The sequence below is a fragment of the Hydra vulgaris genome, chromosome 13, assembly GCF_038396675.1.
Source record: "Hydra vulgaris chromosome 13, alternate assembly HydraT2T_AEP".
Classification (NCBI taxonomy): domain Eukaryota; kingdom Metazoa; phylum Cnidaria; class Hydrozoa; order Anthoathecata; family Hydridae; genus Hydra; species Hydra vulgaris.
The window spans coordinates 53,795,193-53,813,399 of NC_088932.1; the positions used below are offsets into that span (position 1 = coordinate 53,795,193).

At 26.4% G+C, this 18,207-nt stretch overlaps 1 protein-coding gene across 1 annotated transcript in view; it reads left to right on the top strand.

Moving 5' to 3' along the window:
- Positions 1 to 17,399, top strand: part of LOC100214733 (putative insulin-like peptide receptor) — a gene marked incomplete at its 5' end in the record, with an annotated part of 47,862 nt that extends 30,463 nt beyond the window's left edge. Inside the window, 11 exon segments of the mRNA NM_001309771.1 lie at positions 1,205 to 1,444; positions 1,889 to 2,001; positions 6,539 to 6,772; positions 12,219 to 12,433; positions 13,796 to 14,068; positions 14,176 to 14,246; positions 14,430 to 14,669; positions 14,841 to 14,932; positions 15,052 to 15,202; positions 15,531 to 15,663; positions 16,316 to 17,399. Of these exon segments, the coding sequence (NP_001296700.1) occupies positions 1,205 to 1,444; positions 1,889 to 2,001; positions 6,539 to 6,772; positions 12,219 to 12,433; positions 13,796 to 14,068; positions 14,176 to 14,246; positions 14,430 to 14,669; positions 14,841 to 14,932; positions 15,052 to 15,202; positions 15,531 to 15,663; positions 16,316 to 17,042 (2,489 nt within the window). The 3' untranslated portion in view covers positions 17,043 to 17,399.
- Between the last annotated feature and the right edge of the window lie 808 nt (positions 17,400 to 18,207).

Consider the following 18,207-nt stretch of genomic DNA (forward strand, 5'->3'; position numbering starts at 1 on the left):
AAGGTGTAAAATGTAAGGCTTAAAAACTGTGAATTCAAGCATATAAGCATTGTTATGGGTGTCATTGAAAAACCTGAAAACTCTGTCTATTAGTTCAAAAAAACAAAACAAAATTTTCACTATTGCTTCAAAAAAAAAATTTTTTTTCCAGTATAACTTTCAGATTTTTTGCTTTTTGTTTATTTTAATTTTTTTTGCTTTTTTGATTTTTTTATGTTAAATTTATGTTATGTTTCAACATAAAAATTGTTATTAAAATGTAACAATCTTTTGATTGTCATTATAACAGTCTTCCATACAAAGAAAGGTAAGAGTTTGTAGAGGTAGAGAAGGGAAAAAGGTTTATGGAGGAGATGCATGCCAAACTTTATGAAAAGAGAAGTATGTCAAACTTTATGTAAGACCTTAGTTATGCTAAGAGCATACCAAAGGTGAGCCTTATTGCTTCCATCTAATGCACAACAGAAACTTTTTTGTGTTGCAATTAATAAATTAGTTAATAGTTAATTAATTAAAAATTAGATAATTAACAAATCAGCAAGAAAACAGGGTTGAAAATTGTATTGGTTGTTATAAAGAAAGTTTTAAGAATCAAAATGAGATATTAAAAGATGACCTTGGTAGCAGTAAGAAGCTTAAGCAGTAGTTGAAGTGGATAAAGTAATTTCCATAACAACACAAATGACATTTTTTAGCAGGCAAGAAAACAAGATTTAGTTAAGTATTTTATAAATAGTTTACAAAATATTGAAGAGAGTTCTAGAACATGCTTTTGAAAGACTGTGGCAGTCTTCAATGTTGTCGGGACAAAAAGCTGTTTGAGTGAGAAATAACTTTAACAACAAAAGCCTGAGTGATTTGGATGTCTAGCAATTGATTAACCTGTTTCTCGATCATGCCAGGAAAGCTGGCATAATCGAGAAACATGTTTCTTCTTTTCTATGTAAAGTTTTCTGTTTTACTTTCAGCTTTTCTTCCCACATCCTCTTCTACTAACTGTTTACATTACAATTATGTTCTTCTGCTTAAAAGTTTTAGGAGAATTTTTATTTTCTTTTACTAATTCTTAGACCAACAACTCATGCACTTAAAAAAGAAACTTATTTCTTACATAAGAGTTTAAGAGTCCCAACAGTTTTATAAGAAAAAAACATTGAGAAAACTTTTTTTCTCTTAATATTTTTTTTTGTTTAATTCTTTTTAGTTCCATCTGAACCACTTGGTGTGGAAGCATCATTTCTTTCTGAGAGCAAAATTCTTTTGAAATGGAGGGCTCCTAGCAAGCCCAATGGGATAATTACAGCATTTAAAATTTATTACAGCAAGCCAGACTATTCTTTCTGGGAAGAGCAAAAAGTATTAGACTGGTGCAGTCGAGATGCAAATCGGGATACAAATGCTAAAGATGTATCAGGTTACCAAGTTAATAAAGAAAATTACAATCGTAGGTTGTTTTTTTTTTTTTTTATATGTGTATTTCTTATTGTATTATTTTTTTGTTTTATCTTTTGATACTTCGGCCTTTGGCTGTTTTAGTTATATTACATTAAAAAGGTTGCAAGAATTTTTAAAAATTCTTTTGATCTTATTAGGAATCTGGTCTGAATAGGGAGGGGCCAACTACTATAATTTGTTTTTTAGTATAGAAGCTAAAAATTAATTGAGCTAAATTCTTTATTAACTGTAAAAATGTATCCTCATATTTTAAGTCACTACATGAAGATTTTTTTGGTATCAAATTCTTTATCTCTTGTAGGTTACAACGCAATGACTTTCCTTTTTGGTCAGTTGTATTGGTGGGTTACAAACTAATGGTGCTTTTATTTGATAAATAGTCAAATGAAAGCATCAAATAAAAGTCAAACTAACACATTTTTATTTTTGTTAGAATATTGCAATGTAAGTTGTGTGTGCGATGAAGAGAAAGAAAATTCTAAAGCTATAAAAGCTGATAGAGAAGCACATAATTTTAATGTGGAATTTCAAACTGAGTTAATGAAGGTCTGTTTTTTTGTTTGTTTGTGTTTATATATATATATATATATATATATATATATATATATATATATATATATATATATATATATATATATATATATATATAAATATATATATATATATTTATATATATATATATATATATATATAAATATATATATATATATATATATATATTTATATATTTGACCGTATTTGGGCACCAATTTGGGTGCTGCTCAAATTAAAACTTTGCGTCCTTTTTTTTTTTTTTTTTTTTTTTTATGGCAAAATTGTTTTTTTTTTTGCAAAAAAATGTCTATATTTGCCTATATTTCTCCAGCACAGGGGGGTACCGCCGTCCAAATCTTTTTCCTAGAATAACTACTGATATATATATATATATATATGTATATATGCATATGTATATATATGTATATATACGTATGCACGTATATATGTATGTATATAATATATATATGTATATATATATATATATATATATATATATATGCATATATATGTATATATATATATATATATATATATATATATATATATATATATATATATATATATATATATATATATATATATTTATATATATAGATATAGATAGATAGATAGATATAGATAGATATAGATAGATATAGATAAATATAGATACATATAGATTAGGATAGAGCGATTTTGAAAATTTTTGAAATTTGATTTGCCTGAGCAGCAAATCAATATCTTTTGGTGAAAAAAGAACCTTACTCTCTTTTTTTTTAGTTTAGATGAGTTCTTGAGGTTCCTCTTTGGATTCTAAATTTTTGATGGGTCCTAATATTGTTTAAATTTTTTTTTTTCTAAACTATATCAACTTGATACTTAAAAGAAGCAAAATAATATGCTGATTTCGAAAATAATATTTGTTTTTATTAAAAAATTAAAATTAAAAAAGTAGAGTTTTTTTTTTCATTAAAAACCCCTCAACAAAACGGGGGTTTTAAGGTATATTTTTGCAAGTATTTTTTTCACTAAAAAATTTTTTTAATAAAATTATTATTTATGAAACAAGCATTTTTTTCTGCTTTTTTTGAGTCCAAGGTTGATATGATTTAGAAAAAAAAAAATTCAAAAATATTAGGACCTGTCAAGAATTTAAATTCCAAAGAGGACCCTCAAGATCTCATCAAAATCAAAAAATATTTTTTTTCTTTTATTTTATAATTAATAGACATTGATTCGTGTCTCAGTAATATTGGTTTTTAAACTCTTTTTTTTTTGCTATGAAAATCGCTCCACCCTAATATAGATATACAGTTATGGCGATTGAAATCCGACCACCAGTATCATTTTTCTTAAAACTAGTTTAATGTAGTAATAAAAAATTGTATTATAGCAATAAAAGAATAACAGTAACAATTAATGATTATAATGTAACATATCGTACATATTCAATGTTTTTAATATTTAGTGGCACCACCATGTGCTTTTAAGACTGCATTAATGCGATCTGGCATTGAATCCACAAGAGCCTGACAATATTCTGGCGTTATTTCAGTAATCCAAGCTTGACGAATTTTGTGCGCTAGATCGTCCAGTGATGTAGGATTAGTTCTGGATACTGCTGACTTTAACTTGACCCAGCAGTTTTCGATTGGGTTCAAGTCTGGGGATGATCCCGGCCAAGGACCCAGAACCTGAACATTGTGATCCTCTAACCAAGATTTTACAAGACGAGATTGGTGACACGGTGCACCATCATGCTGGAATATTTTGCAACAACGAATTTTCATCAAATTTGGAACCTTTTCTTGAAGGATTTTTAGATATTGTTGGGAGTTAACAGTCTGTCCCTTCTGCATTAAATAAATACCACATCGACCAGATGAAGCTATTGCGCCCCACACCATAATTGAAGGACATTGCTTGACAGCTGGTACGGTATACCTTGCATTAAAACGCTGATTAGGTGGGCGACGAACTAATGACTTATGCGGAGCGAATTGCTTTATTTGTGTCTCGTCGCTAAACATTACCTGGCGCCGTTTGGTTATTGACCAGTGTCTTTGAGCTCTACAAAATGCAATCCTATCACGGATGTTCTTTAAAGACAGTCGCGGTTTGAGGGCTGGACGACGAGAACGTAGACCTGCATCTTTCAATAAACGTCTTCTAATTGTTCGAGTGCTGACTGTAACGTCATTAGGTAGATCTGCCCTGATTTGTGTGCTGGATATTGTTGGATCTCTCACAGCAGCCCTGTGTATCATTGTCTGTTTGTTTGCTAGTAATTCTAGCTTTACCAAAACGTTTTCTGGGCGCAGTGGATCCCGTGTCTTTGATTAGTTGTATAATATCATGAACAGTAGATTTTGGCATTCGCAATTTTGCTGATATCTGACGCTCACTTGCACCACCCTCCCATAAAAGTTTAATATTAGCACGAAGACCTTCCTTCGTAGTCATAATTAAATTGTGACAGTTAAATGATAATCCATACCCTACAATGAGATATATAGCTTAATAAATTTTACAGTGCAATAAAATAAACGCTAATGTGATTGGCTAAAAGCTAATTAACTAATCATTGATGTCAGGGAAGAAAATAAATTGATTATTCGCATGCATAGACTGTTTTTCTTTATAATCAGCAGTGATCGGATTTCAATGGCCATAACTGTATATAGATATATATATATATATATATATATATATATATATAATATATATATATATATATATATATATATATATATATATATATATATATATATATATATATATATATAGATATATATAGATATATATAGATATATATAGATATATATATAATATATATATATATATATATATATATATATATATATATATATATAAATATATATATGTATATATATATATATATAGATATATATATAGATATAGATAGATATAGATACATATAGATACATATAGATACATATAGATACATATAGATACATATAGATATATATAGATATATATAGATATATATATATATATGTATATGTATATATGTATATATATATATATATATATATATATATATATATTTTGTTGATCTGTCTCACTTAACATTCCACATATAAAAATGCTTTTGCTGATCTGTCTCGCTTAACATTCCACTTGTAAAATGTGCTTTTGTTGATCCGTCTCACTTAACATTCCATGTATAAAAATGCTTTTGCTGATCTTTCTTGCTTAACATTCCACCTATAAAATATGGTTTTGTTGATCTGTCTGGCTTTTAAAAACCACCTATAAAATGTGCTTTTGTTTCAACAAAAACACATTTTATAGGTGAAACTTTTAATGAAAGAATATTAAATGTTGCTATATCACTGCCGTAAGTTTTTAACGCAATGCGTGTCTTAGGAAGCAAATAATTAATAGCAGTTAATGAATAATCATTTAGCAACTTTCCATTATGAACTAAAATGTGCTCAGAGAAACAGAACTAGAAGATTGCAATGCCATCAAAATTATTAAGGCTGACGGTGAAACATCATATTCATTACAATAAACAATTTTATTTTAAATTTCAGAAGTTTCTTTGTTACACTTGTTTTGTTAATGCATTGTGCAACAGCACAGTGCTAAACTAATTTGTTTTTTGATAGTAACACATAGCAACACAATTTTGTTATTTAATTGATTACAATGGAAAAATTTAATTTATATATAACTAAATAAATGCTTTATCAAAAATAATTTAAAAAATATATATTTCCTGTGAAAAAAGCATTAAAGCTTTTGTGGATTACTTGAAATAAAACACTTTAAATTTTTTGGAATTATGATTTTTTAATACAACACAATATATTAGGTCCCTCAAAATTAGGTTTGGCATTCGGCAATGCTGATCTAACTGCTGACCTAAAAGTGTCTGAGTGACAATTTATTTGCCAATCTTATTTCTATATTGTTATGGTGAAATCTTGTGTTAAACCTTGTGTTTTTGTGCTGACCTGATGCCGGCCAAAGTTTAAGGTCTGCAATTTATTTCCAACTTAATTTTTTTTAATTCAGAAATTTAAATCTATATAATTCATAATGTTTATAATGAATCAAATTTATTTTGAAAAAGTTGTCATAATTGAGGAATTTTAAAAAAAGAAAAGGTCAAAATTGTTGTTTGTCTTAGTTTGACTTTGCTATTTTTAATCAAATTAAACTTGGTTGAGTTTGTTTTGTTAAAAACGATTTTAAGCTTTTCTACAACATCAATAGATATCTCTTTTAATATAAAATATTCTGGCGACTGTGATTCAGACAGTTTTTTAATTCTTATTTTTAATACAAATTTTAATATATAATAAAAGACTGTCTAAATATTCCAGTGTTAAGGAATTACTTTTGCTTTTTTTCTTATCATCCTGAACTTTATTTCTTGGTGTCCTGAACTTTTTTTCTTGCTGTCCTGAACTTTTTTTGTCTTACTGTTCTGAACTTTTTAAAGAGTGTAGTAAGTATTAAGTTTTAATAATAAATAAATATTATAGTAATATAATAATAATTTTTACATTAATTTTAAAATATTTCTTTTTTTTAGATTCTTTTTACAAAGAATAAATTAAGTAACAGAAACAAAAACAAATCTCCCCCAAAAATAAGTTTTAGTAAAAATGTTAGTTTAATCCTATCCAATAAGGTTCTAACTACAACATCAACTACTGTTACTCAAGCAAAAACTGATAGTATAGAAGAACCTAAAGTAACTGTGGATGGAAATATATTTTCTTATGTAATTTCTGGTTTGGATTATTTTGAAGATTATGAGCTTAAGGTAAAGATAAATATTTAGTTTTTTTTGAAAAAATATAACTATATATATATATATATATATATATATATATATATATATATATATATATATATATATATATATATATACCCACACATTTGGCTGGTCTGTTTTTAGGGTTTTAAAAATTAACTCTTTGATACCTTATTTTCTCATTATATGTTGTTATACGTTTTTAAAATTGTAATTTCTCTGAAATTACTTATCTAGAAAAAGATCAGTTTTAAGCAAGTTTGCATCAAGTTGCTCTCTCACTTAAAGCTACCAGAATTATTTAGAAACTTTTGTGCAAACTAAACAGCTGGAAGTTCTGAAGAAAATTTCAGCTCAAGATATATTAAAAGTTTCTTGAGACATTCTTAAATGCGACCTGGTTTCTTTTAAAAACCTGATTTCTACAATGAAAAACTTTGAAAAAACCTGGTTTCTACAATGTTTTGAAAAAAACCTGGTTTCTACAATGTTTTGAATTCTTTTTTTTAATCTAATAACTTGTAAAATAATCATCTAAAAAATTAAACAAGTTTTTTAGACAAAGAATCCAAAAATTTGATATAGAAAGTCTAAAAAACTAAGGAAAGCTGTTTAAATTGGTGATTGCATTTAATGCATGTAATATATTTTGTTCTTGAGAATGTTTTCTAGAATTTTAAGTAGTTTAATCTCTAAAACTAATTTGATTTTAGTTTCTATATATATTAGGAGAAACTTATTGATATTTCATTTACATCAAATCCCTTAGTTACAATAACTCTGAGCATTTGAATATTGAAATTTGAAAAAAAAAAATTTAAAATTATTTATAAGTAATTTTAGTGAGAATAATGCTGTGTGATGTTTCAATTACATCTGTGTTAAAACACCAAATTGGTACTTGTTATTTTAGAGTATTCATAGATAAGAAAAAGCATTTTGTTGCATAAATTTTTCATAGCATATTATCTCAGTAAATCTGTCATAGCATATTATCTCAGTATTAATTTGAAGATTTAAAAAAAAAAAATCTTTAAAACTTCTAAAGAATCTAAAGATTTATTTTTAAATCTTTAAGAAAATATTCCTTGCAGTACTATAACTAATCATTGACATAATTTACCATGTGCTGTCTAATATTTATTTGAGCTATATGGTGCTTCAATCGAGTTTCCATTGATTGATTGTCCCCGTATGTCCCCATTCTGATTTTGTTTCAAATTTGTTGCTATGGTACTTAATTATGCATAGCAACATCCTATTTTTTACATTAATGTTATTTTAACAGTTTTTATTTGAGCTATGTACACTATATTGGGCGCGTGTATTAAAATGAGTTTCACACTTCCTATGACAGTAATATTTTTATTTTGGTTGCTATGCATACCTTACTTTGCAAAGCATAGCAACAACATATTTTTGGTAATTGTTCTTGAGCTGTGCTCGAAGAAGATCAGTACATTATAAAATGAGATAAAAAGATCAGTACATTATAAGCTTGGGTATGATTTTATTAAGCATTTGTAAATCTCCTATTGGTGTGAATTGTATTATTGAACTTACAATAATTAATAGGAAGGTTTACAATAATTGATTCAAAGACTTATATTACCCATAGGACTTATGTCAGAAATGGTCAAGAGGCTAAAAATAAAGACTTTAAAACTTCAAAACACAAAAATTTCAGCCGAAAAACATTTCAGAAGAGCAACAAATACTGCACTGATCAATATCCTTATTGTTTTCAGTGACACTGTTATTTCATCACTGTATAAATCAACATCATGCCAAACAGATCATAAAAATTTTCTTTAGATGATTTATAATTACTTTAACGGTATTATTGTTTTATAAATTTTCGATGTAATTTCGAATTGTCAATGTTTTCTATTTTGTTTTTATTATTGCTAAAACATTATTTACCTATATAATATAATAATCTTTAATTGTTATTCCAAATAGGTGAGATGAAAATCTGATAAAATTCATACAAATAAAAATTTATCTTTGTGTAACTAAGGAAAGTATTTGGTTACTAAGCAATATAGGTATCGGTATCTACTAAATAAAAGAATTATCACTTTTATAAGAAGTGTGACCTCATATTGGTACTCATGCCAAATTTATTGAAGGTAGCACTCGTAAAATATCTGCAAGTACCAAAGTAGCTTGTTGCTAAGCAAAATTAGGTATCCATAGCAACAAAATTAAAAATAACACCTTAAAAAGCACAGACATCATATTAGTATTCATACTAAGTGAATATAGCTCTAATATAAAATTAGTTATAAATTTTGTTCAGTGAAAGTGAATTCTGGCCCATTGTGCATATCCTTAACTCGATTTACATCTAGTAACTCATTATGTTGCTTTCCAATTGTTTTTAAATTGCAGTAACAACATTGTTTAGGTGTTCTTTTGCTACATAAATGTAGTATTCATTTATAGTCAAAACTTTTTTTTTTAATCAATGTGAAAAATTGAATTGTTATATTTATATTTTTCCTTAATTTTTTCTTCTATTTTTTTAATGAGTTTATCAATATTAACTGTTGCAGTCACTTTTTTAGTTAGTTTTTTTTTAATGTTTTTCTTTGCCTTTACATAATCAAATTAAAGTTCTTTATTATAAGATTTTTCTAATAAAACTGATTCTTGATTTTCAATAATATAATTGTCATATGTTGAAAATTTAATATGTCTGTTGTAAAACTTTTTGCTTGAATAAGTAATATAGGCTGTTTTTTTGAAAAAATTGTTGAAAGAAACTATTTGTCTTTTTCTAAACTATTATTGATCTTGTTTTTTTTTTAATTCTCATAGAACAAAATATCACATCTTCTAAGATGTTTCTTTTCTAAGAAAGAATTTTTTAATCGAATTCTCTCTTATTTTTAAAAAGATTTTAAAAAGCTTCTAATAATAGCTAGCAAACTATTTTCTTTTTAAAAAAAAAGGGTTTTCCCTTTCACGAAAAACAATATGGAGTAAAAAATAAAAAGGTTTTTTTATTAATATCTCCATAAATAATATCTCCATTTTCCAAAAGAAAGAAAGTTTTAGAGGTTTTTAGAAATACTTTTATACAAAAGTTGATCTATAAGTTTATGATCGAGTCTTATGTAAAAACTATATATTAAAGAAATAAAGTCTAGTATATGAGCAATCAGAATACCAAAATGCTTTTGTTGAAAACATTATTTGTTATGGCCTGGCAGGTGGTTCATTGTTTTAGGGTTTATTAGCCCAAAAAGGGGGAAAAATAATATTATAATGATTTTGAATAAAGAAAACACTAAAAATTCCATTATATTTTTAAAATAAATACTTAAATTAATTATTTTTATGAAAATATGAGCTATGTCATATTGCAAAACAGTTTTTTGCTGCAGTGCAGTATAAGGCGAAGTTGCACTGAGAAGCATCACAGTAGGAAAAATTTGTTTGTTCTTTTTTTAATTGAGTGTAGCACACTTTATAGTTTCGGCTTTTGCTTCCAAACTTTAGTAGATGCTCAGAATGGTATTTCCCATAGGTTAAATATGTCTTATGTTTTTGGGGATTAACAAATTCTTCCAGCCCAATCAAATCTTGAATTTTTTTTCAAATTTTCGAGTTCTTCTCGGAAGTCTAAAAGGCTATTGTAAGAATTATCTTTCCTTTGATTCTGTATATGTTTGAATAAAATTAAACTATTTACAACTGCAATGTCTATGAGATGATAAAAGAGTGTCTTCCACCACCTAACACACTTCCCTAATAAAATATATTAGGCCAAAAATTGATCCGATCAGTCAACACCATCCATAATACAATATTTCCGTGAACTACGAACGGTTTTTTGATTCCACTTGTAAACAACTTTTTTTTACGCTTTACCTTGACATAATCATTAGTACAATCAATAGACAATAGCATAGTTACAACCCTGTTGTCTATCTACACACATCATTGATAATTTCATCTGTGAAGAACAAGAAAAAATAATCAATTATTCTTGCCATATTGTTTCGTACTAAGCGTAAGCCTAAATAAGCTCCAGGTTCAAGAAATGGTTTGAAATCTGGTAGATCTGTCTTGTAATTATCAGGATCATTATATGATAAAGTATTTCCTTTTGAAACTTTTGGTTTGTTATCTGCATTGGTTATTAGTTGTGCCTTTGTTTTATTTATTTTGTTGTCAGGCATTACTGATGCTTTGCATTGTTGGCGTTTATGGCAGGTTTTTGATTCTTGTTAAGTGCTATAAATCTGTTTTTTTTCAAATTCCTTTTCAACAATTTATTTTTTAATGCTATGTATTGGTATCATCTGAACAGAAGACCCAGGACAAAATTTTATTGTCAGAATGGTGTTAGTTTCATTATCATAACTAGAGTTGCTATTTAGCGGATAATACATTTTGTTTGATTTTATCAGCATAATTATTATCAGTATTTAACCTAAAACATGAGCAACACATTGTGTCAGATTATGTGAGTAATCATCATGACAGATATTATTTATATATCATAAATAAATAATATCTGTATATTATATGTGATAAATCACATATATTATGGTATAAACAAAATATAAAAACTTACTGCATTTGTGAATCACAACCACCAATGAGAAGCTCATCCAACTCCTCTTCTTCTCCACTACTCATTCCACCAACAGAAGAGTCCAAACCACTCTCATTATTATCGCTATCTAATGCTTAATACAAAACTTTATCTAGAAGAATATTACATCTTTTTCGTGAAGCCATTTTGAAAAATTACACACTTCAAAGCTTAAATTATGTATTTACAACATATAGAATTTCTGGATAACTAACTATTTCTGATTGGTTAATCATTATGTAATAGTTTGCAAAAAAAATTGCTTAAAAAGCTCTGTTTGTTATAAAAATATAGTCATCGAACACCAGTGAACGAAATCCTCAAATACCGTGCCGAAAGAGTTGAAGTAACATTTTTGAAAAATATCTGCTGACATTCCTTTAATGTGTTCTATATACTATCAATGGATTCGAATATATACATATATGTGTGTATGTGTGTATTTATATGTATGTATATGTATGTGTATATATATATAGATCTATATATATATAGATATATATATATATAGATATATATATATATATTTATATATCTATATATATACTTCTATAAATTGTTGGTGATGAGAGTAGAGAAGGTAAAAAATGATTCTTTTGACGACTAATTATGTCATTTTATTTACTTTTAACTTTTTTCCAACTTATTCAAAACGTTTGAAATAATTGTGAATGCATATAAAATTAAATATTTTTAACTAGAGCAAAAACACAAGTTGACTTTTTTTTGATTTTTTTTTTTTTTTTTTTTTACAGAATGTGTTATTTTTTATTTTTTTAATATTTTATACTTTTTTTATTATTTAATTGTTTTGCTTTATTTATATCTGTATTAACTGTTGAATAGGTATGTGGATGCACTGTTGTTGGTTGTAGAAGACCTAGCTCAGCAATAAATCTTGATTGTGCAATCGTACAAGCACGCACTGGTGTTAACCTAACTGCTGACAATCTTGATAGCAAAATGGTTAGGGTTCAAGTCCAACTTGATTCTTTTAATATTTCTTGGATAGCGCCACATAAACCAAATGCTGTTATTCTTAAATATGAAATCTCCATAAGGTTAGAAGTTTCAAGTTTAATTTTTTATGTTCAGTTAAATATGATATCTCCATAAGGTTAATAATTTAGGTATAATTTTTAATGTTAAATTGTTGAAGTTTTGAAACTTTTTGTAATTTTAACCTTCCAAGTTGTCTTTAATGTGTAAATTATTTTAAGAATTTTTAAAAAAGTTTTCAGCATTTTTATTGTTTTGATTTTTGAATGATTTTTGTGTTTTTAATCAAAGATTTTTTAACTTTTTAAATTTTAAATCGTAAAAATATTTAAAAATATTCAAAAATATTTATACTTCTATGAGAACTCTAAGAAAAACATGCTTGAATATTTTATGGATCATTCTTTTTAGTCTACTGTTAAAAAAAGCATTAACAGTCCGAGTCTGTTAATGCTTTTTTTAACAGCTTATTTTGAAACTAGAACTTCTCACATTTATATTTTTATTATTTTTACATTTTTTAAAATTTTTTTGCACTTCTATCATTTATTTTTGATAAAAAAATTGATATTGAGTTAAATTACTCAAGTGTTACATGTTTTAATGCAAAAAAGTTTGATTACCACACTGTATATAGAGTTGGAATTTATAGAGACTGGACAATTTCTCTAAAGTTAAATAATTTTTTCAAATAAAGACTTTAAAACATACAGAATTTAGAAATGTAATTTAGTATACTAAATTACATTTCTATATTTTCTCATCTATTGCAAATAACTGGACAATTTCTCTAAAGTTAAATAATTTTTTCAAATAAAGACTTTAAAACATACAGAATTTAGAAATGTAATTTAGTATACTAAATTACATTTCTATATTTTCTCATCTATTCAGTCTTAATTGTCCAGTTATTCTTTCCCATTAGTTTTTTACATTCTGTTATCTCTTGAAAATCTCTGGGAACATTTTCTATTTTTAAAATAAAATAATTATTTTTAATTTTTTAAATTAAGTTCTCCATCATTCTTATTAAGTTCTCCATCATTCATCATAAATAATTATCTAATTAAGTTCTCTATCATTTTTATTATTAAAATAAAATAATTATCTATTTAAGTTCTCCATCATTCTTATTATTACAAAATTGTCATAAAAAAAAAAAATGTGACACATAAAAATAAAAAATGTGACATTCTCATAAAAAATGTGAGTGATTTATAAGGATCATTTTTGCTTTCTAATTTAATCAAAAAGCTTAAAAATTGAATTTTCAAGACCTACTTTACTTTTAAGGTAAAAAATAACCATAAAGCTAAATTATATTTAAAAAAATATTGTGAACTAAACACAGTTATACTTTTTTTACTCTTACATAACTTTTTTTGTTTGTTTGTTTAAATTTGCATTGGATATTTTTTGTTTAGATATGCATCAGATAAAGATGCGCTTGTTATTTGCCACCCTGGTTATTTACCAACTTACATTATAAGAAAGTCCCGTTTTGGAAACTATGTAGCAAAAATCCGCGCAATAAGTCCAGCTGGCAATGGTTCATGGACAGAGGAGATTCACTTTAAAGTTGCAGAATTGTCTGTAACAAAAAACAATAATCAGTTAATTATTGGAATTATTTCTGCTGTATCTGCAGTAATTGTTGCCTTGCTGGTTTTTATTCTCTTGTATATGTTTCTTCACAGGTTTTTATTATATTTTTGTTTATTACTTTTTATATTGTATTAATGCAGTAAAAAAAAAAAAAAAAATGTGATAACACTGTAAACCAATGGAATCAAAATTAATTTAGAAAATTGGAAAAAGATGTTCAGGGAGTTTTATATGCCAGTGTTAATCCTGAATACATGAATTCAAAAGAAGGTAATTTAACTATTAAATATTTTATTATTAAACTGTAGACTTTACCCTTAACTTATTAGATCTTTATAGTGATCCCATGTTAATCATTATGGTTACCTTCATATATATATTATATGTAGTCATTCTGATAATATGCTGAATATTTTTAATGCACTAGGTATGATTTGCTTTTAAAATTTTTAGTTTATATACCGGATGAATGGGAACTAAACCGCGAAAAAATTGAATTAATTCGTGAACTTGGTCAAGGTTCGTTTGGAATGGTATTTGAAGGTATTGCACATGGCATAGGTGATCATGCTGAACTTCGTGTTGCTGTGAAAACTACTAATGAAAATGCGTCAATACATGATCGAATTCAAATTTTACAAGAAGCATCAATTATGAAAGCATTTAATTGTAATCATGTTGTAAAGCTAATCGGTAATAACTTATCTGTATTTAATACACTATATTTATAATTGTTAATTGTATAAATATAAAATTAATAGCTATATAAGTATTGTTGTTTTTATATTTTGTTTATATTTTTTAAAGCTATATTTTTGCTTTATTGCTTGTAGAGTATTCGATTTTAATTCAAATTTTTTAAAGGTGTTGTGTCTCAAGGACAACCCACATTTGTTGTTATGGAACTAATGGGTAGAGGAGATTTAAAATCTTATCTCAAAGAAAGAAGGCCTGATGTGCGTTAGAAATTTAGCTCATTTAAACTATTACTATTTTACTTGCCCCTCCCTCTTAATATAAGCAATGTTTCTGAATAACATCCATTATTTAATGTTTTTATGTTATTTTTTTTTAGGATGGTGGCATTCCACTTATGCGTCAGGAAATATATCAAATGGTAGCTGAAATAGCTGATGGTATGGCATATTTAGCAGCTCGAAAATTTGTGCATTGTGATCTTGCTGCAAGAAATTGCATGGTAGCTTCTGATTTTACAGTTAAAATAGGTACTGAAACTAAATGTAAAAAATTCATTAGGTACAGTTGAAAAAATTTTATTTTTTCTATGAGTCGTTGTTATCATTATGCAGCTATCAAAGTATTTATCATTTCTATGAGTTATTTTTGTTGTCATTTCTATGAGTTATTGTTTCTATTTCATTGCTATGCGTTATTGTTATTATTATGCAGCTATCAAAGTATATATTTGTCATAAAATACTTACATAGTATTTTGTCTAGAGTTCAAAAATAAAAGTAATATTTCTAGATTTCATAACAATCATTAATAACAGTTCAAGTTTTAATTGTTAATTCATTTATTACAATTGTAAAGGGGATTTTGGCATGGCTAGAGATATCTATGAAAGAAATTATTACCGAAAAGATGGTAAATCACTCCTTCCAATACGCTGGATGGCGCCTGAAAGTTTAAAGGACGGTATTTTTAGTACCGCTTCTGATGTCTGGTAAATAGTTATTTTAAATATAACAATTATATTTATTTTTATACTCTATTTTTATACTTTATCATTATACTCTATTTTTACATTTTAGTTTATAATCAAAAGAGATAATGTTAAATATGAAGAAAATTAGTGTTTTAACAAACTTAGTTTTAGAATCAATGTTTAGTTAATGTTAATATGAAGAAATTCAGTGTTAGAACAACTTTAGTTTAGAATCAAAAGCATTAATGTTCAACATGAAGAAATTCAGTGTTAGATCAAGTTTAGTTTTAGAATCTATGAGTTAATGTTAAACATAAAAAAAGTCAGTGTTAGAACAAATTTAAAGAATTTGGTAAGGATTGATGAATAAATTTAAAGAAGTGTAAGGATGGATAAGATTTTTTGAATTTTTCAAACTTTCGTTTTTGATTATCTATTAAAATAATATGCTTGGTAGTTTAAACTAGTTTCATTTTAAAACTCACTAAGTTTTAAAGTTCATTTATTTAGTTTTTAAATTTCAAAATATTTAGATAATTTATTTGATTGAAATAGTAAAAAATGTGTCATTACGATTCTTAGTTTAATTGTTTTTGTTATTTGGTTGCTAACTTATTCTATTATTGTTAAGCAATTATATCAAGATTAATTTGTTTTTAAACTTCTCAAGGTCTTTTGGCGTGGTGTTGTGGGAAATATGCACCTTAGCTTCCCAACCATACCAGGGCAAAACTAATGAGCAAGTGCTAAATTTTGTGCTTAGTAATGGTCATTTAGACTACCCAGAAGGTTGTGATTATCAATTACGCGAGTTTATGTCGTTATGTTGGCACCGGGATCCAAAAATGAGACCAACTTTCCTTGAAATAGTGCATGTACTTGAAAATGAAGTAGACGACGAATTTGTCATGGTGTCTTTTTACCATGAGATGAAAAGAAAAGCACTTGAGGATATCTATATGAAAAGCGAAAGTTATATAAAAAGCGATGCTTATACGATGAGTGATGGTTACACGAAAGGCGATGGTAATATGCAAAACATGCTAAACCGCTCACAAAATCGAAAGTCCGCTATTGAAAAATCGAAAGAAAGACTTTCCATATCATCGTTAGATTCAGGAACTTATGTTGAAAAATATGATGCTAGTGACACGCCTGAGGAAATTCCAAAAAAGAAAAAGCGCCCTCGTTCTAAGAGAAACTCCGCAGTTGATTCGAATGCATGCGAGACTAAACCTATGTTGCGAGTTGAAAGTTTATATGACAATCACAATGCTTTCTCAGAAAATATGCAATATGGTGATACACCTGTTGGAAAAAGTGATCTAATGCATCCAGAAACAAATCGAGAGTTGAAGTTAAGCGAAATATTTTATGGCAAACCGATTCCCGTGTAAATAATCTATATCAATGGTCGTTAATAATAAACCGCCAAATATATATGAGTTTTTCAATTTTAAATAGTTTGCCAACCTTAAGGTATTTATGCCATTAGAATCTAACATTTATATAAAATGCCGAGTAAGCATAAAAAACAATATTATTTATATACAAATATTTTTTTAAGTTTGTATTTTATAAACAATTTTCTACCATAACAAAATTTTTTTATTAGTTTTTTGTATATGTTTGTATTTTTATATAATTGTTAACATTTTGTGTTATTTTTTTTTTATTGCCCATCTTTTAAAAAATTATTTCAAAAGATATTTTTTAATATCAAAAAAACAAGTTATATAAATAAAATAATCACTCTACTTTAAGTTAGTTGTTCTTTTATGACGTCTTAGAAAAAAATATGTGTTTATAACTGCTTAAAGATTAATATACTTAAAAGCGCTACTAAAAATTCACTTGACTTTAATTGAAATTATCTTAAAATAACACCAAACAATCTCAAACAAAATCCGTTAATAATATATTATTTTATTGCTTGCTTGCTGAGTTCTTTTTAAAGAATAAGTTCGAAAACGAACAAAAAGTTTTAGATCTTTCAAAAAATACGTCTTGTGTTGTCATTGATGATTATTTTTTCTTGATTAGCGAAAAAATGTAAGGTTACTAAAGTGACAAACTAGGTTTGTCGGGAGAATCAATGATGAAAATTATTTATTTACATATTTAAGTTTATTTAGCACCAATTGTAATAAAATTTATAGGGTAAAAACAACAAAGAAACTGATTTCCATTTTTTTACTAAGAAATTTTCTCGTGACGAATCAAAAATTGCCTCTTTGTTCTTTGGAATTTCTTTTGAAAATAATCTTAGAATATTAGGAATATTCTTCTTAAACACCTTAAGGTATATTTTAATCACATAGCAACGACCATAGCAACCTTTTTATCCTTTAAGTTAGTCCCTAAAAACTAAACATGCCAAGCCTGTAACTATTCTTTTTTTAATGTTTTAAGTTTATATTGGTCTAAATGTCATAAACCTAAGTAACATTGCTATTTTTAAACGGTTTCACATTGTTTTATAGTGTTTTTGAATTCAGATAAAATAGTGCTTTTAATTTTTGTATCTAACCTATTACAGTTAAAGATTGAAAAGTAAATTAA